General features: G+C 44.3%; 1 protein-coding gene across 1 annotated transcript; it reads right to left on the bottom strand.

The window, feature by feature from the left end:
- Positions 1–8,167: 8,167 nt before the first annotated feature.
- LOC119651165 (very long-chain specific acyl-CoA dehydrogenase, mitochondrial) lies at positions 8,168–21,589 on the bottom strand. The gene is made up of 4 exons (XM_038054583.1): positions 21,316–21,589; positions 9,990–10,197; positions 8,437–9,918; positions 8,168–8,374 (listed from the first exon to the last, which is right to left on the bottom strand). The coding sequence occupies exons 1-4, from the start codon at positions 21,378–21,380 to the stop codon at positions 8,240–8,242; spliced, it is 1,890 nt and encodes a 629-aa protein (XP_037910511.1). The 5' UTR covers positions 21,381–21,589; the 3' UTR covers positions 8,168–8,239.
- Positions 21,590–22,227: the final 638 nt, after the last annotated feature.

Here is a 22,227-nt window from a genome sequence, read left to right as displayed (position 1 = left end):
ATAAATGACCATATTCTTTGCGGCACTCCAATTAAGCATTTGTGAATCACAATTTAAGTAAATACTTTGATGTAATACAAATAACATGAAGCAGAGTTAAAGGTATAAACTACCACCAAATAGTTGGGTGATTGCTTTGTTAAAAATGTCGAACTGCGAGATCCCGCGACATACGGCAAAATTTAAAAAACCGAGGAATCTCACCGCAAGCAATCTTCACAGGCGTAGTTAATTATCCAGGGCTGCATTGCTGAGTATCTACTGAATCTATAATTTTGACATCTTCGCGTGGAAGCATATTTACGAAAATCGGCTAATGGCCAGCGAGATCTCGCTCTTGCGCTACCTCCAACTTCCTTGGGGTTTCATGACGGAGAAGTCAACATTTCCAGCAAAATAAGCTAGCATCTGATGCATCATTTAATTGTAATTTATTAATTGCTGCAAATTTAATGATATTCTCCTTATTCAAAAATTGTAGAATAAAAAGTCATGTTTTGAATATGATAGCGCAGCCAAGTACAGGATTAAGGGAACTTCTGAACTAGAAGATCAGGTCATGGGTTGTGCTAGCTAAGTTAATTTGTAAGCCTTTGAAATAAAGGTCAAACCCAGTAAAATTATTCAAATGTCGTACGATTTAATCCTCGATCAAGTCCGTCAATTCTGGATCGGCTTGGACTTTCCGAAATATATCGACGTAGGACATATCTCCTTTCTTGGAAATAATGACTATTTCCGGACGAATTTTGTTTTTTTCCTTGTGTGGCTTTTTGCCGCCTACCTTTGTCCATTCTTCGGGTTTACGGGCTGTAGGCTCTTCACTTTTTTTAAAAGTTGGGGCCGTAATCGAAGAACTAACCGAAACCTACTTCGGCGAAGAGACCTTTTTCTTTTTGCCACTTGTTGCACACCAAGAGATTCATTAAATCCATCTCTACCCCGTTTGCCCGCGCATAAGCATCCTCATTCACGCACATCTCCTGATGCTTGCGCCCATAACGCATTTACCAAGCACTCCATTATCCACACGAAGGGACGCGCCTGATGGGAGATTTGCCACAGGATATACATTTTTTTTTTTTTGTGTAGGTATTACTTCGCGGGGTAGGTTTGCCCTTAGGCACTCATCCTTCTCCTATTTGCAGCTTTCCTCCTTCTTTGTTCTTTCAGCAACTCCTCCTGCATTTGGATGATTGCGGAGCTAACCGCAAGCCACTTCTCCTCGGACTCCAGCATCTCAGTAACCAAGCTCTCCGGGGTCACGCTCCTGCCCAGCACCTGGTTTAAGCTCCTTCTCTCCATCGCAAATCGTGGGCAGTGAAACATCACATGCTTTGGATCCTCCGGTATGCCATCGCATCTGGGACAGTTCGGAAAGTCATCCAACCCAAAGCGGTGCAGATACTGCCTGTAGCAACCACCGTGTCCCGTGAGGAACTGAGTAATGTGGTAGTTGGTATCCCCATGTTTTCGCTCAAGCCACACCCTAATGTTGGGAATGAGCCTGTGCGTCCACCGACCTTTCGCAGACTCGTCCCATCTGCGTTGCCAGAGATCAAGCGACTCTGACCTTGCCGCATTTCTACGCTGTGCATGCCCCTCCATATGTCTTGCATTGTACAGGACACTCATTTCTTTGGCCAGAATGTCAACCGGGATCATGCCTACCACCACCAATACTGCCTCATCTGATGTGGTTCTAAAAGCACTGCAAACCCTCAAAGCCATCCGCCGGTAAACCGAGTTCACCTGCTTCCGTCTCTGAGAGTTTGCAAGCGCCTCTGCCCACACAGGCGACGAGTAGAGCAGGATGGAGCGCACCACTCCGGCTAGCACCAACCTCCGGCAATGTTTCGGCCCACCAATATTTGGCAACATTTTTGCAAGTGCCGTGGTGGCACTGGCTGCCTTTTGGCATGTATACTCTAGGTGCTCCCTAAAACTCAATTTGGTGTCAATTATTACCCCCAGGTATTTAATAGCCGGCTTTGATACGACCGTATGTCCACCGACCTCCACTTTTACAGTATTATTTTTCCTGCGTTTCGTTATCAAGACCGCTTCCGTTTTCGCGTTCGCCAAGGTCAGCCCGGCCTTTTCTAGCCAGGACTTTACCGCTCTCACTGTTTCCGTTGCGTAAACCTCCACATCTTCTGGATGTTTTGCTGCAACAACCACAGCCAGGTCATCAGCAAAGCCGACAATCGTAGTTCCCTCTGGGACGGGAAGAGCAAGCACCCCATTATGCATGATATTCCACAACAGGGGACCAAGCACCGATCCCTGTGGTACCCCGGCTGTGACAATGTACTCTTTGGGGCCCTCATCCGTCCCGTACCAGAGAGTCCTCTCTGAGAGGTAGTTTTCCACCAAATTCGCTAAGTATCCGGGGACACCTATGTCAGCCAACACCCCTTTAATTCTATTCCAGTTGGCCGAGTTGAATGCGTTTTTGACATCCAACGCCACCACGGCACAGCAGCCGCCAGAAATCAGTGCACCTTTTGCCAGGTTTACCACCATGCCAATTGCGTCCACCGTAGAGTGGGCGCGTCGGAAACCAAACTGGCGTTCCGACAAACCATTGCTGGCTTCGACGATGGGCAGAAGTCTGCTGTAGATGACTCTCTACCATCATCTTCACCATTGTATCCAACAGGCAGATAGGACGATACGACGCTAGGTTTCCAGGTTGCTTGCCAGGCTTCGGAAGCAACACCAACTTTTGCTTTTTCCACTGGGCAGGGAATATTCCTTCTTTTAGGCACGCCTCGAAAGTGTTGGCGAAAAGGTCGGGCCTAGTCTTCACTGCCAGTTTCAAAGCTCGATTGGGGATGCCATCCAAACCTGGGGCCTTGTTGTCACCGACCCTACCACATATTTCCCGCAGCTCCTCCACAGTTACAGGCGGTATTATGCCGTCATTTGGCTGGACAAAAACTTGCCTTCCCCTATTTTCGTGGTGAGGGAACCGAGTGGTAACAATCTGTTTCAGGAGGCGCGGACAGGTCACCTGGGGTGATTTCCGCAGCCTTTTCATCACCACTCTGTAAGCCTCGCCCCAAGGGTTTATGTCGGCATGGTCGCACAGCTGTTTGAAGCAGTTCTTTTTGCTCCTCCGAATGGCTTCCTTTAGGCGGCCACGCAATTGCTTGTGTGCCTCCTCTCGACCGTCGCCACCGGGTTTTCCCCTGAGTCTCTGGCAAAGCCTCCTTGCCCGAAAACATGCGGCTGGCAAACTTGCGATTTCATTGTTCCACCAGTAGTTGGGTTGCCTACTGGGGAGCAATCGCCTTCTGGGCATAGTAGCATCGCATGCTTCCGTCACCCATCGAGTGATCTGGGTGGCTTTCTCTCCAGCCGTACCATTCAGGGATATGTCGGATTTGAGCACCGCGGAAAACGTGTCCCCCTCGAACGCTTTCACTGTCCAGCCAAGATTGCCTGGTGGTCGCTGTGAGTATAGTCCTCACTGACATGCCAAGCGATTCTACTGGCTAAAGTGGCACTCACGTATGTCAAGTCCATTATAGACCCCAGGCCCCTTCCCCGGAAAGTGTACGAAGACCCAACATTCGCCAGTACCACGTCCAGCTCCGCGAATACTTCGAGGAGAACACGTCCCCTGACATTAGTTATCCGGCTGCCCCATTCAAGAGCCCACGCATTGAAATCGCCTCCTATTATGATCGGCCAACGTCCTCTTGCATCCAAAACAAGAGCAGCAAGCATCCGCTCATACTCGACGAGTGTAGCGCTGGGTGGAGCATAGCAGCTGTAGATGTGGATGCCCTTCACCTTCGCTCTGATGAAGCCCTCCTCCGGGTGCTCCATTATTTCCTGGAAGGCTTGTTCTCCACAAGTCCACAGCGCTGCTTGGCCCGTTTGGTCTTTGACCCAAACGCTACCACCGCGGTTTCGGTATGGTTCACTTAGTATGGCCACATCGATGTTTTTCTCGCGGATGGTTTGCGCGAGTAGATCCTGCGCCGCCTCGCAGTGGTTGAGGTTGATTTGTATCAACCTCATCTGCGATTTGTGCTAAGGGCTCTCCTGTATTCCGGGCACCTGCTGCTGCCTGCAATGTGCCGATGGTCCACACCCTCCTTTCCTTTGCACAGTAGACAATTTGGGTCAGCTCCGCAGTCCTTGCTGATGTGGCCTTCCACTCCGCATCTCCTGCATTGCTTTGACCTGTCATTTGGGTTAGTGCATGACTTCGCAATGTGACCAAAGCCAAGGCATCTAAAGCACCGTTTTAACGCCACCTGTTCCCTAAGGCGACACATAACCCAGCCTATTCTCACTCTCCCTGCTGCTAACAGTTTGAGTGCGTTCTCCACTGGTAGGCTGATGATGGCGGTTTGTGTTCCCCCATAGGCTTTCCTTAGCGTTTTCACCGCTGACTCTTGTAGTCCGGCAAGACCGAACTGTTTCTCCAACGCTTCGCGAACCTCCTCCTTCGTCGTGATTTCATCTATATCTTTGCAGATTATAGTGATCTCCGGCCTGCTAGCTCTTATGTCGGCTTCCTGCCCTAAAGTCTTCCCGATTTGGCTTAAGAATTTTTCCGCGGTTACACCCTTGGATTTCTTAAGTTCCAACATAAGATCTCCCTTCTGCGACCGTCTAATACGGCTGACGTTGTCTCCCAAATTGGTGAGTTCGGGGTCTGCCTTCACTTTCCTGAGAATGTCGGCGTATGACCCTTCGCCTCGTTTGGAAATGAAAATCACCTGCGGTCTAATCTTCCTCCGATAATTTCTTTTCCGCGGTTCTACCTTCCTCCAAGCTTCCGCATCCGCCTTTGAAGGTTCGATCCCTTTTCTCGAGTATTTTCCCTGGTAGCTTCAGACGTACTTTTCATGAACTCCGCCTTTTTTCTTTTCGGGGTTTGCTGGCCTGTTGAGTCATTCAACTTTCCGCGCAGCCTCTTCCCCGGTTTCTCCCCTTTTGTGTTTTGAACCGGCGTTACTTGAGTTGCCTGGTTCACTTTTCCAATCGGCGACTTCCCTACTCGTTCATCCTGGGCCTTGCCGTACGTCAAACGGATGCCTCTTATCATGGCCCTTATATTTTGGTGAATGTTCCTGCGCTCCTTTATAAACTCACACAGCTCCATGATCTTTTTACCGAGGGCAGTAAAGGCAGCTCCAGACTGATCATTGCCCAAAACATCGCTCGGGTGAATCGGCGTCAGCGATTCTTCCTCATCGAAGACTCCCGCTATACGCTTCCCACTTGGGGTAGCGATCGTGGGGGCTTGTGCCCGTGTGGGAGGGGATCTGCGAAAAATCGAGCTCCTTCTGAACGGATCCATCACTGGAGTCAGTTCAAGTTCCTCCCGTACGCTTGTAACATTAGATGCCACAGTAGCCAAGGTTCCCACTACTGAGGCACTGCGGTCGTTGGATATCGACGGCCGGGAGCCCGCTTGCTCACTCCCAAAAACCGCCGGCACTGGGTTTCCGAAGCCCTGCACCGTAACTTCATTCTTCTTCTGCTCCTCCATGTTTGGTTTTATTTCTGGGTATCCTTCCCATAGCCAATTTTTATCCACGGGTGGGCTTTTACTTCCCGCCTACCCGGCCTGCGCATAAACATGCCCATACACGCACATCTCCGGATGCGTGCATGTGCATGGCCATGACACATTCGCCGAGCATTCCCTTATCCGCACGAAGGGACGCGCCTGATGGGAGATTTGGCAACTCCACACAGGATATACATATATATATCCGCACAGTATATACATATAGCCTGCTCCAGAATATATATAGTTAAAAAAGCCCACGGAGTTATGACGATTGGTGTACTCGGTACTGCTCAACATCTTGCACGCAGATGTTATGTGCTGGATGGTCTCCTCTTCACAGTTGCATTACCTACAATTGGAGTTGGTGATTGAGGAGTACCGTTTGTAATTTTTTAGCCTGCTCCAGAATATATATAGTTAAAAAAGCCCACGGAGTTATGACGATTGGGGTACTCGGTATTGCTCAACATCTTGCACGCAGATGTTATGTGCTGGATGGTCTCCTCTTCACAGTTGCATTACCTACAATTGCAGCTGGTGATTGAGGAGTACCGTTTGTAATTTTTTGTTGAGAGCGAAGCATCCTGAATTGAAGTTAGGAATGCTTCAGTTTCATGGAAAAGTACACCATTTGTCAACCATTTGTTGGAGGCTTCGATGTCAATGCCTGGTAACAATAAATTTTTTATATGACCTTCGTGAATGGGTTTCTCTTTCCACATGTCGATCTCCAGTTGGACTGAAGTAACATTCGACATGGGATCCCATTCTCTGCTTTTCAAGTTCAAAGGAGATAATTTATTATCTGCCAAGATGGTAGCCTGGTGTAATTGGCTAGAGGATTGTTTTTCAATGAAAAACTCCCGAAGAGAATGCACTTGATTGTAGTGCAATGTTTTCAAATCAAGTACCCTCCTTCTTCCCTGATGGCGTGGGATAGTGATCCTCAATTTTTCAGCACGTTTTGCGTTGAAGCGCTTCATCGCTGTGATGTGGGCCTTTGGATGTTGCTTTCAGCCTATCCGCAAAATTTTGTAGTTCTAGCATGAACTTAATTGGGGTTTCCGGCTAAACTTCTAAAATATGCTAATATACTATTATTAACTTTATTTGTGCAGATATCGGAACCGGATGTTTTTTGGGGCCTAGATTTCGTAGAGATGCACGATTTTTCGTTTGGATAGGTTCTGAGAACGAGACCTGTTACACTTTTTGATGGTCATATTTTGAGCCCCCACTCCCCTATGTTTCAACCAACATCAAATATGGAATCAGTTTCGAAAAGCACTAATTGAGCCCTTTCGTTTGTTAACCCACATGGCATTTCCTATGAAAAAAAAAATTTACAGTCTCCATTCACATGTATGGGGAGCCCCCGTTAAACTTAACATAAAATGACGCCACTTGCTGTATGTAAAGGGAACAACAGATTACACCCTCTCACTAATTTTCGTGACAATCGGTCTAGCCGTTTCCGAATAAATCAGGTGTGACAGAGAAACAGGCAGACAGGCATCGACTCGATTATAATAAGGTTTTGTGTTAACACAAAACCTAAAAAAGAGGTGGGGAGAAGTAGACTCCTCATAAATGCGACTTTAGTATTTCACGCGAATTCGTTAAGCAGCAAAAGTTTGAACTACTGTAACTTTGGCGTTAATAACCGGATTTCCATGAAATTGGGCATGTCTATGCAAGATATTGTCCTCTATCCTGTTATGTTGGTATTCCTAAGATGAACTTAAGGGGGGTTTTCAGTCAATTTCTAAAAGTTGGTAACATACTATTGGTATGTTTATTTGAACACATTTCGAAATGGAATATATTTTGAGGCCTAAATTTCATATAAGCCCACCACCCTGATTTTTGGGTTGAATATTTCCGAAAATGACTCCTTACGCACTTTACAGCTCATGTCAAAACTAATATCAGTTTCGGAAAGTACTAGCCGAAATCGTCCATTTGATACCCTACACGACTATATCCGGCGGAAAACTTTTTAAATCCCCCTTTGCATGTAGAGAAGCCCCCTTTAAACTCCAATCGCTACAACCGTCTCCCAGAAAAATGTGTGTGACAGACAGACAATAAACCGATTTTAATAAGGTATTGTTTTACACAAAGGCTCTAAAAGATATACCTTTATAATAGTTATCGTTCCGATGCTTGTAGTCCTTCTAAATAAAAATAAAACTAGGTATCTTGCTCCTACTACAATATATTTTAATAGTTAGTAAATACGTATTTCGAGAGCTACTTACTCTCTTCCTCAGTACTTAAGCTAGGTAGCTTAAGTACTCTCTTCCTCAGTACTTAAGCTAGGTAACTTAAGTACTGAGGAAGCGAGTAAGTAGCTCTCGAAATGCGTATTTACTAACTATTAGAATATATTGTAGTAGGAGCAAGCTACCTAGTTTTATTTTTATATACCTTTATATTTTTATCAAAATAAATTCACCGCATTCACTTGTATAAAGGTAAAAATGTATGCAGCGTACCCCCGTACTAACACTTCCAGAGAGCTAGGAAGCATTCTGCTTCTCAAAGCGTTTAACAATTACAAATTTATAGGGAACGGTATCCGGGGAGAATTAACTGTAGTCTTATAATGAATAAAATGGGAGGAAAATAACTTATTTACAATTTATTTTGTACAGAAAAACAAGACATCGGTTGCTTAAAATAATTTTAAATTATGTCTTAGTCGATTGGGCGTGTTGTGAAAACTCCATCATTTTCGATCACAGTATTCGATATTTTAGTCATTTGATTATACAAATCGACATGATCGTTGCTCCCTGTTTTCTTCAAGTTCAGCAAAGCTCGGTAGGAAGCCTAAAAATATCCAAATTAATTGTTATTACTTAATAAGATAATCCATAGCATAATTAACTTACATCTGTACACCAAGTCTTCGCTAACAAGAGTTCATTCTCGACCGTCGGAAGATTCAGCTTCGCAGCACGCGAAGCTCTTGACAGAACAACCACTGAGGCGTAAATGTCAATAGCTGCATTGGCTAAGTTATTAAGCATAAATTGCTGGTCTACAATATTTTTACCATGTTTGACCAAGAGCTGTTCCACAGCTTTTCCAAATTCATTCATGCATTCAGAAACTTGTTTGCCGCATTCACGCAAATCATTGTGCAAATACGGATTTAGATCGACACCACCAATTCCGACCGAACGGAAGGCGCGTCTAGACGATTCTTTGAATATTAACCCAAGGTTAGCAGCAGGATTTTTAAACGCCCGCTGAAGTTCCTTCAAATGTGAACCAGCATATTGGATTCCAGTTAATGCAACGAATAATCTTAGAATGTCATTGGTTCCCTCAAAAATTCTAAAAATTCGCAAATCTCGCATAAATTTTTCAAGGCCAGCTGACTGCATATAACCCATACCTCCGAGGATCTGTATGGCTTCATCACAAACGAACCATGCGGATTCAGAGGCGAACACCTTCGAAATTGCCGCTTCCAAATGGTAATCTTGACTACCTGAATCCATATTTTGAGAAATGGTATACGCCATTGATTCAGTTGCATACTGATGTAAAGCCATTCGAGCTAGCTTCTCTTGAATGGCACCAAAGTTATGTATTTTTTTTCCAAACTGAACACGATTAGCGGCATGTTCCGATGCCTTTTGGATGCATAGCCTCATTGTTCCTGATAGCGTAGCAGCCATTCCAAATCGTCCGTTGTTAAGGATATTCATTGCCACTTTAAATCCATCCCCTTCTTTACCGAGTACGTTCTCAATTGGAATTTTTACATCCTCGAAATAAACTTCCGCCGTTTGGGAACAGCGGATCCCCATTTTCTTCTCGGGAGGACCGCTCGTCACTCCACCGAAACCCCGTTCAACGATGAATGCCGTAACTTTATCCTTTTTTTCACCAGTTTTCGGGTCTGTAACTTCTGTTTGCGCAAACACAGTCATGATTTCGGCGATGTTTCCGTTAGATATCCAGATTTTTGATCCATTCAGAATATAATGTTTTCCATCAGGAGACTTCACCGCTCTACACCTAATTGAACCGGCATCCGAACCTGAGCTCGGTTCGGTTAGAGCAAAAGCAGCATAAACTTTTTCTGAAGCAACTTTCGGAAGGTATTTCTGCTTTTGCGCATCAGTTCCGAACAGTAAAATTCCTTTGAATCCAATACTTTGGTGAGCACCAATCACAATTCCTAATCCTAAATCGTTCACACCGACTATTTCGCACATGCGACCGTACTGTGTATTATTAAGTCCCATTCCGCCCAATTCATTAGGAACTTGAATTCCGAAAGCGCCTAGTTCCCAGAGGGAGTTTTCTGTTTCAGTAGGTAACTTCGAAATTTCTTCATTTTTCACAGGATCATTGATATCCTGAAATAGTGTGGAAAATGTCAATTAAAATGCACAGAAATTTTCAAAGGTAAACATTATTTGCCACTTACACGGAAAAAACGTTCAAACGGGTCAACAAGCATTGTGATCATTTCTTTCTGATCAGCATTTAGTACATCTGGGTATGGAAACACTTGCGACGGCTCTAATTCTCCTCTGAACATGTTCGCCATGAATGACATATTTTGACGTTCGGTAGCACGTTCTTGTTTAACGTCGACTTTATGTTTTGGCTGAGCTGCGGTAGCTGACAAACATCTGAATGATGAATGAAAAAATATAACAAATTAATGTTGGCGTTAGTCATTTTCTACAGTTAAACGGCGTCAAACTAAGATAAAAAAAAATGCTTAATTTTAGAATGCAAATACCAAAAGCATGTTATAACGAAATAAAACGAGTTAGAAATTGGAAGTCACTTAGTCCCAAGATACATGTCTATTTATACGTACCGAAAAATTCGGTGGCCAAAAATGTTATGGTGTATTTCAATGTGGCTTACCTTACCTATCTATTCAAGTAACTGAGCCTATTTCCCGACTAAACGATTAGTTTAAAAGGGATTCAAAAATATAAATAACAATACTCAATAAGTGTCCGGTCTGAGACATAGATGGCACTACTTTTGATAGACTTGTAACGATCCGACCATCAGCGATTGACAGCCATGAGCGTTGCCATGAGCATGTAAACACATTCTCTTTATTATGATGAAATGTAAATCATTTCCAGTGTAACACGTCGTAATAGTCGGAGCGACTCTATTATTAAGGTATTATTTTGTATTTCCCTTTGGGCATATTTCGGAGCAGAATTCCTCCAGCAAAGTAGAAGTAATATACAAACGTCACTGCTTAAGCCGCAACAGATTGGCGTCCTAGCGCTACAAATTGGTGACCCCGAACACAGGTTCTCGGATGTAAGTTCCCGGACGAACCATCTTGTTTTGTGCCCCGCAACTTCGCAACTGCGTATTTTGCAAAGCCTAATGATCATGGCGCAAGACGACAAGTTTTCCGATGCACAGAGTTCGCATACCGACTCATAATTCAGCAAGGTTAGAAGCCTTTCTGCATTCCGGTTACCACCGTTTTGGAAAGCGCGTCTTGCTTTCTGGTTTGCGCGCGTCGAAGCGCAATTTCGTTCCAACCGCATCGTCAACGACGACATTATGTTCGACAAAGTGGATATCATCGAGTCACCACCGAAATCCGACAAATATCTGACCATCAAACGACGAATCATTAACTTGGAATGGTAGAAAGAGAGGTAGAAGATGTAGGCTTAAGGTGGGTTACTGCCGGCCGTCGAGCAGCCCGTGGGCATCGCCGTAGCAAGAAGGATAGCACATTTCGTCCTTGCGGTGGCTACCGTCGACTTAATGCCGCAACCAAACCGGATAGGTACCCTATGCCTCACATTCAGGACGTAGTCTCTGGATTAGTCAACAAAACTATATTTCTCAAACTCGATTTACTCAGAGCATTCGACCAGATACCTATCGCTGAAGCTGACATCCAAAAAACTGCAGTCACCACACCCTTCGGACTGTTCGAATTTGTGTTGACATTTGGGTTAAGGAATACTGCCCAATCGTTTTAGCGATTTATGCACGAAGTGGTTCGTGGTCTCGAATTTTGTTTGTCGACAAAACATGTCAACATATGTCGACGACACCTTGATAACATCTGAGTCACCAAAGCAACACCTACAGCATCTTCGTCTCATATTGGAAAAATTGAGCGAGTTTGGGGTTGTCATCAACATCGCCAAGTCCACATTCGGTGGTCCAGGAATCGAATACCTTGGGTACAAACAATCAGCGGAAGGAAGGAGGTTCATCCCGGACGCGGCGACATTGCAAGCGCTGCTCAATGACATCTTAGCAAACGTAAAAAAAGGAGATAAGACCCCAATCAACTGGACTCCCGTTGATAGCAAGGTCTTCGAGGCTTGCAGAGACAGTTTTGCTCAGTGTACTCTATTGGTGCCTTATCAGGTCGACCGACCGTTTGCCTTGATCACTGTAGCATCGGACGTAGCCGTCGGTGCCGTTTTGGAGCAATATCAAGTGGTTACCACTCGCCGAACGGAAGTACAGCATTTATGATCGGCAGTTGTTAGCTGTGTACCAGAGTGTTCATCATTTTCGGCATGTATTGGAAGCTGCAAATTTCCAGATTAAAGCTGATCATAAACCTTTTAATCCACGCTTTTCAACAAACATTAGAGAAATCAACGGCACGGCAAGCTAGACACCTATCTTTCGTGTCGCAGTTCTCAACCGACATTGTCCACATAGCTGGAAGGACGAACACTGCCGCGGATTCGTTATCACGAATTGATATCTCGTTTTCTACTTAATTTAATACAGAGGAACTCATCGCAGCGCAGGAACAGGACAAACAGCTGCAGTCATTAATAGCGCACAACCCAACCTCGCTTATACTTCGGCAGTTAGAGGTCGAAAATGGCAAACAGCTCGTGTGCGATACATCGTCATCTACTGTGCGCCCTTTCATTCCCGCAACATTGCAAAGGCCATTGTTCGACATTTTCCACAGAGGTTCACACCCAAGCAGTCACGCCACACATAAAGCGATTAACAAGATGTCTGGCGTAGCATGCGAAAAGACATTCAACAGTGGGAACGCACTTGTGAACGCTGTCAACGTTCCAAAGTTGTTCGACAACTTGGGAAGGACCTTCACCAGTTTTCGCTTCCTAATCATCGTTTCCATCGCGTACATATGGATACAGTTGGACCTCTTCCACCGCCGCGAGGCTATCGCTATTGCCTCACACTGGTAGACAGGTTCACGCGAAGCCGAATCCATTCCCATGGTGGACCAGTCTCCGGAAAGCGGAGCAGCAGCATTCTACGCTACTTGGATATTTCCCGGGTTGGAGCTCCTAGCGTGATTACAACCGATCACAGACCTCAACTTGAATCAGCGTTATTCACTGAACTCATCAAACTTCTTGGTTGCAATCGTATTCGAACGACACCGTTTCATCCAGCCAGCAGCGGTGCTATCTAGCGATGACATCGATCATTAAAAGTTGCTATCAAGAGAGTGGTGGGACCTACAACCTACTGTTTTGCTTGGATTGCGAAACTACATCAAGAAGGCCATCGGTAGTTCACCAGTAGAATTAATTTTCGGAACCACTCTGAGAATACCTGGAGAATGGTTCATGGACGACGGCTCAGCAACTGACCCTAACATTTTCCTCAATCGTACTCGGCAAGACATGCGACAGTTATGCCCTAAACCGTTTATTCATCGCAACAATCGAACAATATTCGTCCACAAAGAACTGAATACATGTACTCATGTATTTTTGCGTGTGGACTCAGTTAAACCATCGCTTACCCAACCTTATATCGGTCCGCATCGGATCGTAAAACAAATCAAGCCAACCGTATTTTGAATCGATGTTAATGGAAGACTGCTTAATATGTCGTCAGAAAGACTCAAACCAGCCTTTCTGATTTCCAAGCCTAACGAATCGTTCACATCATCAGCATCGCAAAACCAACCGGATTTCCGGATGGAATTGCCGATACGGGACCAAACTTCATGTGATTCCAACCATCATCATTACAGTGGTTTTAGTTATTGTAACAGAAATGGGTAAGAAAGAATTCCGAATGTTGATAAAACATTGTTTTTTAATGGGGAAAAAACATTGTTGAAGCCAAAAAGTGGCTCGATAATATGGAGGTTATGGAGGCTCTGCACCAGGGCAATCCACTGCCAGGTAGGCTAGCATGGATTCTTTTTAAGGTTTTTTGTAAACACAAAACCTTATTAAAATCGGTTTACTGTCTGTCTGTCTGTCTGTCCGTCTGTCTGTCTCTCTGTCTGTCCGTCACACGCATTTTTCTCGGAGACGGTTATAGCGATTGACACCAAATTTGGTAGAAAGGTGGGAACTGTGAACGCTCACGCATACAGTGAATTACATCCTTTTACGTCGAATTTAAGGGGGGGTCTCCATACATGCAAAAGGGGGGTGTACAAATTTTTTTCATCAAATATAGTCATGTGGGGTATCAAATTAAAGGTCTCGATTAGTGCTTTTCAAAACCGACCTTAGTTTTGAAATTCGTTGGAAGAATGGGAAGCGCGGGGGGTTGAAAGTGATCACTTCTGTAAGGGGGCCATTCTCAGAAACTACCAAACCGAAAAATCCGAAAAAAATCAGGAGGCTGCCACTATATAGTGCCTGGGCTCCGAAATACCTTCCATGCCGATATCTGTTTAAATAAAGTTAATAATAGTATATTACTACAATTTTTTGTAATTGGTTAGAAACCCCCCTTAAGTTCATCCTAGTACCATGAAATTTTGCAGTGATATAGGCTATGATATGGAGCATGATCTTACCAAGTTTGGTGGAAATCGCACTATTACTAACAAAGTTATAATACCTCAAATTTGTTGTTTCTTTGAAAATTGACGACTATGAATGTCAATATTACCCGAAAGTAGATACTCTCACATAATATATGGATATATTACGTGCTACGTACTAAGAAATACACAAAACCTTTCGTACCTGAAGCGTCCAGCTTCCGGTTTCCCGACTTTTTTTTGATAAAATTACATTTGAATAGTTGCCTTCAAAGACGATACAACAATTATAGGGATCATACAATTTTTCGATACCATTTTTCTACTACAATTTCTTTTTCGCCTCAAAATAGGGCTGTTTCTGCAAAAAATAGTGTCAATGAAAGGGTACATCGGTGCTACATTTTTTTCCAACGAGCTTTCTCTTGAGGTCTGAGGACAGGAAGCAATTCGGAGCCGAACTCATCAATTTTGCCATGGTTTTCATTGATTTGTGAAACGGTGCATTGTCTTGATGAAACAGACCTTCGTTGTCTTTAAATCGGGCACTTTTTGACGATTGCATCCTTCAAACGCTCCAATAACGCATGAATATTATACCATACACAACCCAAAATACTGATGCTATAGTCCTGTTGCATCTTTGCACACTTTGTTATAATAATGCCAAAAACGAACGCTTCATTAATACAGGAAATGCATTTTTTACCCATTTAGTTCAAACTAACAAAAGTTGTTTTACTCAAAATATTTTATCCCATAAACTAATGGTTCGACAGCTTTCAAATTTGTAGACGTGGCTTTTCAAGGTTAGAGTTAACTAAAAATTATATGAATTGAATACTAGTAGCGCCGTCGTGTTAGCCTACGAAGTTTTCAAACCTTCTGGTATTATTGACTGGTATGTTAAATTTAAACGCGGCCGTACAAGCACCAATGATGCTGATGCTGATGCTGCCCAAAATCTGTGGTTATTTCGGAAAACATAGAAAAAGTTCACAGAAACCGAAAAATGAAGTTGCGTGAGATAGCGAACACACTAAAGATATCAGAAGGTAATGTATTTAAAATTTTACAGGAAAGTTTCAGCATGCGTAAGTTGCTTTCTTAGGTGCCGCATTTGCTCACACCGGATAAAAGCAACAACGCGTATTTGACAAATACCTACTTGCTCTGGGTTGACATGCAGATTTTTTAAAAATATCTATGTAAGTATTCGTATCCGTATTCTCCTTCACAAATACCATATTACCAACGCAGTTCACTCCGTAAGAGCACTGCACAATAACACTATCCACTTTACTGTCATTGTTGTTCAGCCAAAGTTCTGTGTTAGGCTTTCTCTACGGTTTTACTTTCCCATCACTGGAGAATACATTAAATTTAATATTATTTAATTTAAATATTATAGAGTGGCTGTTATGGGCGGACGGCGTGAATAATTCATTGAGGGGAATTTTGTTTTTTTTATAGGGTAAGTGAATGCATTTACGCACAGTGTTGGACTCCGGGTTCGGTACGTCGTCGGATTACCAACTAAACACCTTCCCATCGTCAGAGAGCTAGCCTGGAACCGTTTGTCACATTACTTCAGGCAAGTCCCCGAACTCTCCCGCCTTGCGGAACCTTCAAATCAGGGAATTTCTTTCACCAATGGAAGGGGATAGGAGGAAGGGAAGTGTCAGTTCAAGGAATCCCCTGTCAACCGGCTCCTTCACCGGTCGAGTTATATCTTCTTAGCAACGAGAAGAACCTGAACGTAATGGGCAACACGGCTCCACCTGTCAGAACTCTTCAGCATCTCTTCGACAATGTTGTCTGGAGCGAGATCCCCTGTGTTTAAATAGAGCTGCTGACGAACCCCATCCCACCTTCCCCAAGAAAAAAATGTGATGGGCGTCGTCCACAGCTCCCATGCACAACACAAAATCCGGAGATCGCGCCTTTCCAATCTAGTAAGACTGAAAACTTCCATGCACACTTAAAAATTGGGTAAGGAAGTAGTCAGTCTCACCATGCTTCCGATCAAACCACGCACCTAAGTTGCCGATGAGCCGCGCAGTCTATCTGCCTCTAGTTTCATTTTGCCATGAGAGCTGCCACTGGTCTAGAGTGCGTTGTCGTTCTTCATGAACAACAACCTCCCTTGCACTCGTATATGGCTTGACGCTCCTTAGCAAGAAGGGCAACGGAGATCAATCCGGCGATCACCATCACAGCCGATTCAGAGACAGTGCGGTACGCAGACGCCGCAAAGCTCCCCATCTTTTTACTTGCGCGAGACGTTTATTATATACCTCCTTGACAAGAGCATCAGCCCATACCTCTGCGCCGTAAAGCAGGACAGGCTGCCTTGAACTCATCAGGAGACGTCACCTGCTAGACGTAGGACCCCCAATGTTTGCCATCAGCCTATTTAACGCCGAAACTCCAGCTGCAACCTTGTTCGCTGCTGCTTTAATTTGCGCCAAAAAGCTCATCTTTGAATCAAGAGTCAGTCCGAGGTATTTTAGCGCTGGTTTTGACTCGATTATCGTCTCGCTGAACGATATGGGACGCAGAGTCGGAATTCTCTTTTTAGTCAGAATGACTACTTCCGTTTTTTCCACTGCAAGGTTGAAACCATGAGTAGTCATCCATCCGCTTACCCGTCGCGTCAATATGCCGAGTCTGCTTTGCGCCTGTTCGCCAGAGGTCCAGCCCTAGGATGGATCCCTGTGCTACCCCTGACGTGACCTCCATCCTCCTCTGACCCTCTAGCATTTCATAGAGCAGGGAGCGGTTCCTCAGATAAGTCCCTCAATATCCGTAAGAAATAGTTCGGCACGTGGAAAGTATTGTCTAGTGTGCCTAGAATGTCTTTCCATCTTACGGAATTAAAGATGTTTCTGACGTCAAGCGTTACAACGAACACCACCCGTCGAATTCAGCGACTATGTGCCTCCGCTCGTCGAACGGCATCCACCACATGACAGCATCAACTGTGGATCTTCCTGTTCTAAAAACTGCCGGGGAGATAAATCTCCAGTAGCGCGTTTCGCTTCAGCGAGTCTACTTCTGATGAGCTTTTCGAGCATTTTCCCAGCAGTGTCAAGCATACATAGTGGGCGGTATGAAAACGGCAACTCGGGGTCGCCTTTCCCTTTGTGGATCAGCGCAAGCCTCGTCACCTTCCAACAAGCAAGCGTTGAATGCGCCGAGTAGTAGGTCTGGCTGGTGTTGGAATACCAGTTTGTATATCTCTGCTGGAATACCATCAGGTCCTGGCGCCTTCTTGCTTTCCATAGAGAGGACTGCCTGTTCCATCTCTTTTATAGAGAAAATTGGCAGTCCTCTGGGCTCTCCGCGTCGACGTCATCAACCCATACGAGGTGCGCAGGAAATAGTGCCCTTACAATGTGGTCCATCTGCTCGGCATTAAGTGAACAGGGTTTCCGCAGAGCCCCGATTTTTCGAGTTACCAGTTTGTAACCGAATCCCCACGGGTCCCCATTCACCTCGTCGACCAGATCCTGTCAGCAGCGAGCTTTACTCTTGTTTACTACACTGCGAAATCTCCTTTTGGCTAATTTGTACTCCCGTCACTATGGCGAATGCCTCTTCCCGGTCGCTTAGAGGTTGTGTTAAGCGGCGGAGCCTGTGACACTCCTTCCGGAGCTCTGCGATTTCCACTGTCCACCAATATATAGAAAGACCTGGCAGTCTCGATGCCCTCTTGGGCGTGGAGGCTCCGCAGGCCGTCATTATCAGGTTCATAATCCACCTTTTCCAAGTTTCGACAAACCTCCCGGTCTTCGACGTTCCATGCACATAAAGAGCGCCGGGGTGGCCCACACCGAGAGTTTGTGTCCACCACTTCGAAGGCAATATATTGATGGTCGCTTGCCGAGAAGTCTTCCAGAACTCGCCACCCGTCCACCAGCGACACCAGTTATTCCAACGCGATGGTGACGTCTGGAATGTTTCTCTCGCAGCCTGGGTGTCGGAACGTTGGGGTGGATCCGGTGTTTAGAACTACCAGTTGTTTTCGCCGCCATTTCCAGAATTCACTTCCCTCTGGAATCTGTGTGAGGACTGCCCCATTCAAGTGCCCTAGCATTGAAGTCACTCCCGACCAGGATCCGCCCATCCGTGCTTAAGATAGCGTCCTCCAAAGCATCAAGCCTCCGACGAAAGTCCGGCATCGTCTCATTCGGCATAAGATAGACACTAAAAAACGTTATCCCTGAACACCGAATCCAGACAAAGCCGTCCCCTCGGCCTTGGGCAAGAACCCCCGGAGGGTGCCGTCCCGAACCCAGATGGCAGCGGTACCTGATATGTCTGGGTGCCATGAAACTGGGCCCTTGTTTCGGTACTGCTCACTGATGAGTACTAAATCAGGTTTGGCCTCCGCAGCGAACTGCGTTAGCAACTCGTGGGCGGTTGCACTCCGGTACACATTGATTTGCACGATGCGAATCATGAAGACTGAACACCGCCCCGAGTCCGCAGTGTGCGCAACGTTCTCAACAATCGCGCCACGGGCCCTGCATTGGACGCAGCTTTCCTTTTCATTGTAGGTGTTCGCTTTATGCCCTGCCTGACCGCATCTACGGCATGTTGCTGTCAGGTTCCCGACAAGTTGCAGATGCGTGCCCATAATCCAAACATCTGTAACATTTGGTTGGGGCGGCCCGGATTCGTATCCTATACACTACCCTACCAATTCTTGTTTTCCCGCTGTTTAGAAGCTTCCTCGCGTGTTGCTCGGCAACTTCCTCTACAACGATTTTTTGGTTTACAGGAGTCCGCAGAGGTGATACCAATCCGTGCATTGGTTACCTCCGGACATTCACGTTTGATGACTTCTTCTACCTCGTTCTTTTCTGTGGGGCAGTCAAGGTCGCGTATTTCCAGAGAACACATGGGTTCCAGGCTGGAAACCAAAGCTTTTTCTCCCAGAAGCCCTTTGACTGCTTCACAGAACGTAACTTTATTTATTCTCTTCGGGCCTAGTTCGACTAGGACTCCAGCACCCTTCGTTTTACGAATGGAAGACACTTCTGCTCCGTTGTCTTCGGGTTTAATCTTGTAACGGATTTCACGGACTTCTGCAAAAGTCTTGCCTTCCGTCGGCTTAATAAGCAGGACTGGCGGTCTAGTCCCACTTCGTCTCTCCACTTTTTCTTTTGGTGCTGCGTCCTTCGTGTCCTCCTTAATTTTAGGCAGAGGTTTTTCTGATGGCGCAACGTGTTGTTGTCTCTTGTTCCTTTTCGCCTTCTTCTTTTGAACCCTGGAGAGTACCTGAGAGAATATTTTAAAAATATGCCAACACAGAGAAATGGGGTATTTATCAAACATTCAAGATATGTCAAAACAGTCACCCGAAACATAAGGGTGAAAAACACGCAGGTGGTAGTGTTTAATTGTTCGAAGCTACTCAAAACATCCCCACAATTCTTGGCCTGCAATATTATTGAGAGCCTTCAGGATTATGTCTATGGTACGCTTCGTGAAAGTCCCACTTCGAACAAAAAATACTCGATGGAACGTTTACTCGAATAATGGAGAAAAATTCCAGCCGAATCTGTCCAGCGTTTAGTCAAATTCATGCCGCTGCCCAGTGAAGGATATATGCGGTGCTAAAAGTCTCCATACGGGGTAATAGCTAGTCATTTTTCAAAGTTTTGGTGTCATTATTCCGATTTTTTTAGCACTGTGCGGATTTCAATTCTGCATACGAATATAAGAGTTTATTCTGTTATTCGCCCTCAGCAAGGGTTTTATTTCACACAAAAGTGCTATAGAAACAAGACATACAATATATTAACAGATGCGCAGAACACATTGAAACCTTGATTCGGCCTCAAATTGGATGATTCGTTTTTTGTCGTTTTTGCTTTGACTAATTTCACCTCCTCTGTATAGTCTTCTTGCTTCGAATGTATAATTAACCTTATATGAAATTCTTTCGAAATATCCTAACAGACCTTTATTCAAAGAGCTAACTGACGGTTTCGTCTAAGGAAGAGGCATCAGACGCTGTATCACCTCTGCCCTGGAAACAACGTGACCAAAAGTGGTGGCGAGTGGTAATCGCTGCGAACTATTTTGGAATCCATCTGAGGCTGCGTTAGACTAGTTACGATTGACTCACACAATGTACGTGCATATAAACAATTGCCACTTACGAAATACGCATATACGAATTTATTCGTATTTGTGTTTATGAGTGCAAACATATACGGTCAACGCTGCTAGGAAGAAACTTATGCCACCTTCGCTGGAATGAATGTTTACTCAATATTTGTATGAATAAAAAGTTGCGTAAATGCAACATTTCCTTTCTTTTCATTTCAGCAATGGATTTGGAGTTCCAACAAATGCTTTTGTTTCTATTACAAAGAAAATGTATATAAAACATTTAAAACAACAAGTGCAGATTGCATTATAGATGCTGTAAGAGCTCAAGGAACAGAAACTAATCAAACTAATTATAGGTCAAATCTTTTTATGGTTTGCCAGTTTTCCTCCACTCAAACCGGTAAACTCTTATGCATGACAAATATCACCGAAGAGTTCCGGGACTTCCGCGAAATTATACATTCACCCCAAATGAAGAATGTATGTGATCTTGCAAGTAAAACAACATCTTACATTTATCATATAAGGTTATTTCTAGTGCCTATTAAGATCAAGAAATATAGCCACCCAACTTGAATAACGTCACCTTCGACTTTGAACTATCTACCAATTAAAATTAGCACAACGTAACGGGAAAGCGGACTTTGAACTTGCCCGCAAGCAAAACCATATGACGTAAACATAGGATACCCATAGTGCTTCATTATTCAAACCAGATAAATTCGGCAATGACTTCTTGAAAACAGTCCCACAAAGCAGTTCAAAGGTTGCAATCATTTGCGAATGTGCTTATCACACACTCAGTGGTAGCGGCACTTCTGAAAATCCTCCTCTGAAGTAATGAGGCGATATTTATTACAGTCTATACAAGTGGGGTAAATAAAATTACCTTCTGACTTCGCCATTTACAATATTCCTTGCATTTCGCGTGGCAATTGCACTAATTCGTAGCATTTTTTCACTCTTCTGATTTTAACCACAACAGATTACTAGGCAAGCAGCAATTCTCTAAAGTTTTCTCTGACCAAAGTCCTAGTAATAGTTTTATTTATTCCTTATTTAATTACAAAAGCAAAAACTAAAATAAATTAAGCACACTTCCACACACTCCACGACCAACGTCAAATTCAACCCAGAGCCAATCAGTCACTGGGACTGCACTACATGCGAATCGAAGTCAGCTGGCATTTGAATTGAAGTCAGCTGGTATTTGAGTGAAATTTAGGAATGAGTACATTTGGTGAGTGGACATTATTCTAACCGAAGCTGCTGCTTTTTTCACAATTTGGGTAATATAACAAACGCGTATATGTATATTACTCTATGGCAATTATACCCTTGACTACTAGTTTTCATTGCTTCTAGAACATATATATTAAACATATTAAATTGTGAATTACAATTAATATACCGTATTGCCAATGTAATTTTAACATCCTTAAAGTCAGAATGGCAAGATATACTGTCAGTGCTAAAAATATTGACCCACCCAGCGTACCTGATGAACCTTTATAAATTTGTGTAAGGAAAAAAATCAATAGAGTTAAGGAACTATTTCAACAGAAATACAACACACAGGATAACTAAAATAAATAATATTTTTTCAACTTAAGTCAGGAAAATGGACACAAAGTATTGACTCGTTGGGTACAACGAAAACCAAACATGAATTCTAACAAAAATCCCGTACTTCGTTGGAGAGCCTGTTAAGTTCACTTAACATACAACCTCACACGCAAAGGGATAATGTCATATTTTTTATCGTTAAACTGGACTGAATGAATGAATGAAAACAACGCAC

Source organism: Hermetia illucens, chromosome 3 (genome assembly GCF_905115235.1).
Source record: "Hermetia illucens chromosome 3, iHerIll2.2.curated.20191125, whole genome shotgun sequence".
Classification (NCBI taxonomy): domain Eukaryota; kingdom Metazoa; phylum Arthropoda; class Insecta; order Diptera; family Stratiomyidae; genus Hermetia; species Hermetia illucens.
The sequence above is the reverse complement of the archived record's forward strand: the minus strand, read 5'-3'. Positions and strand labels throughout refer to the sequence as shown.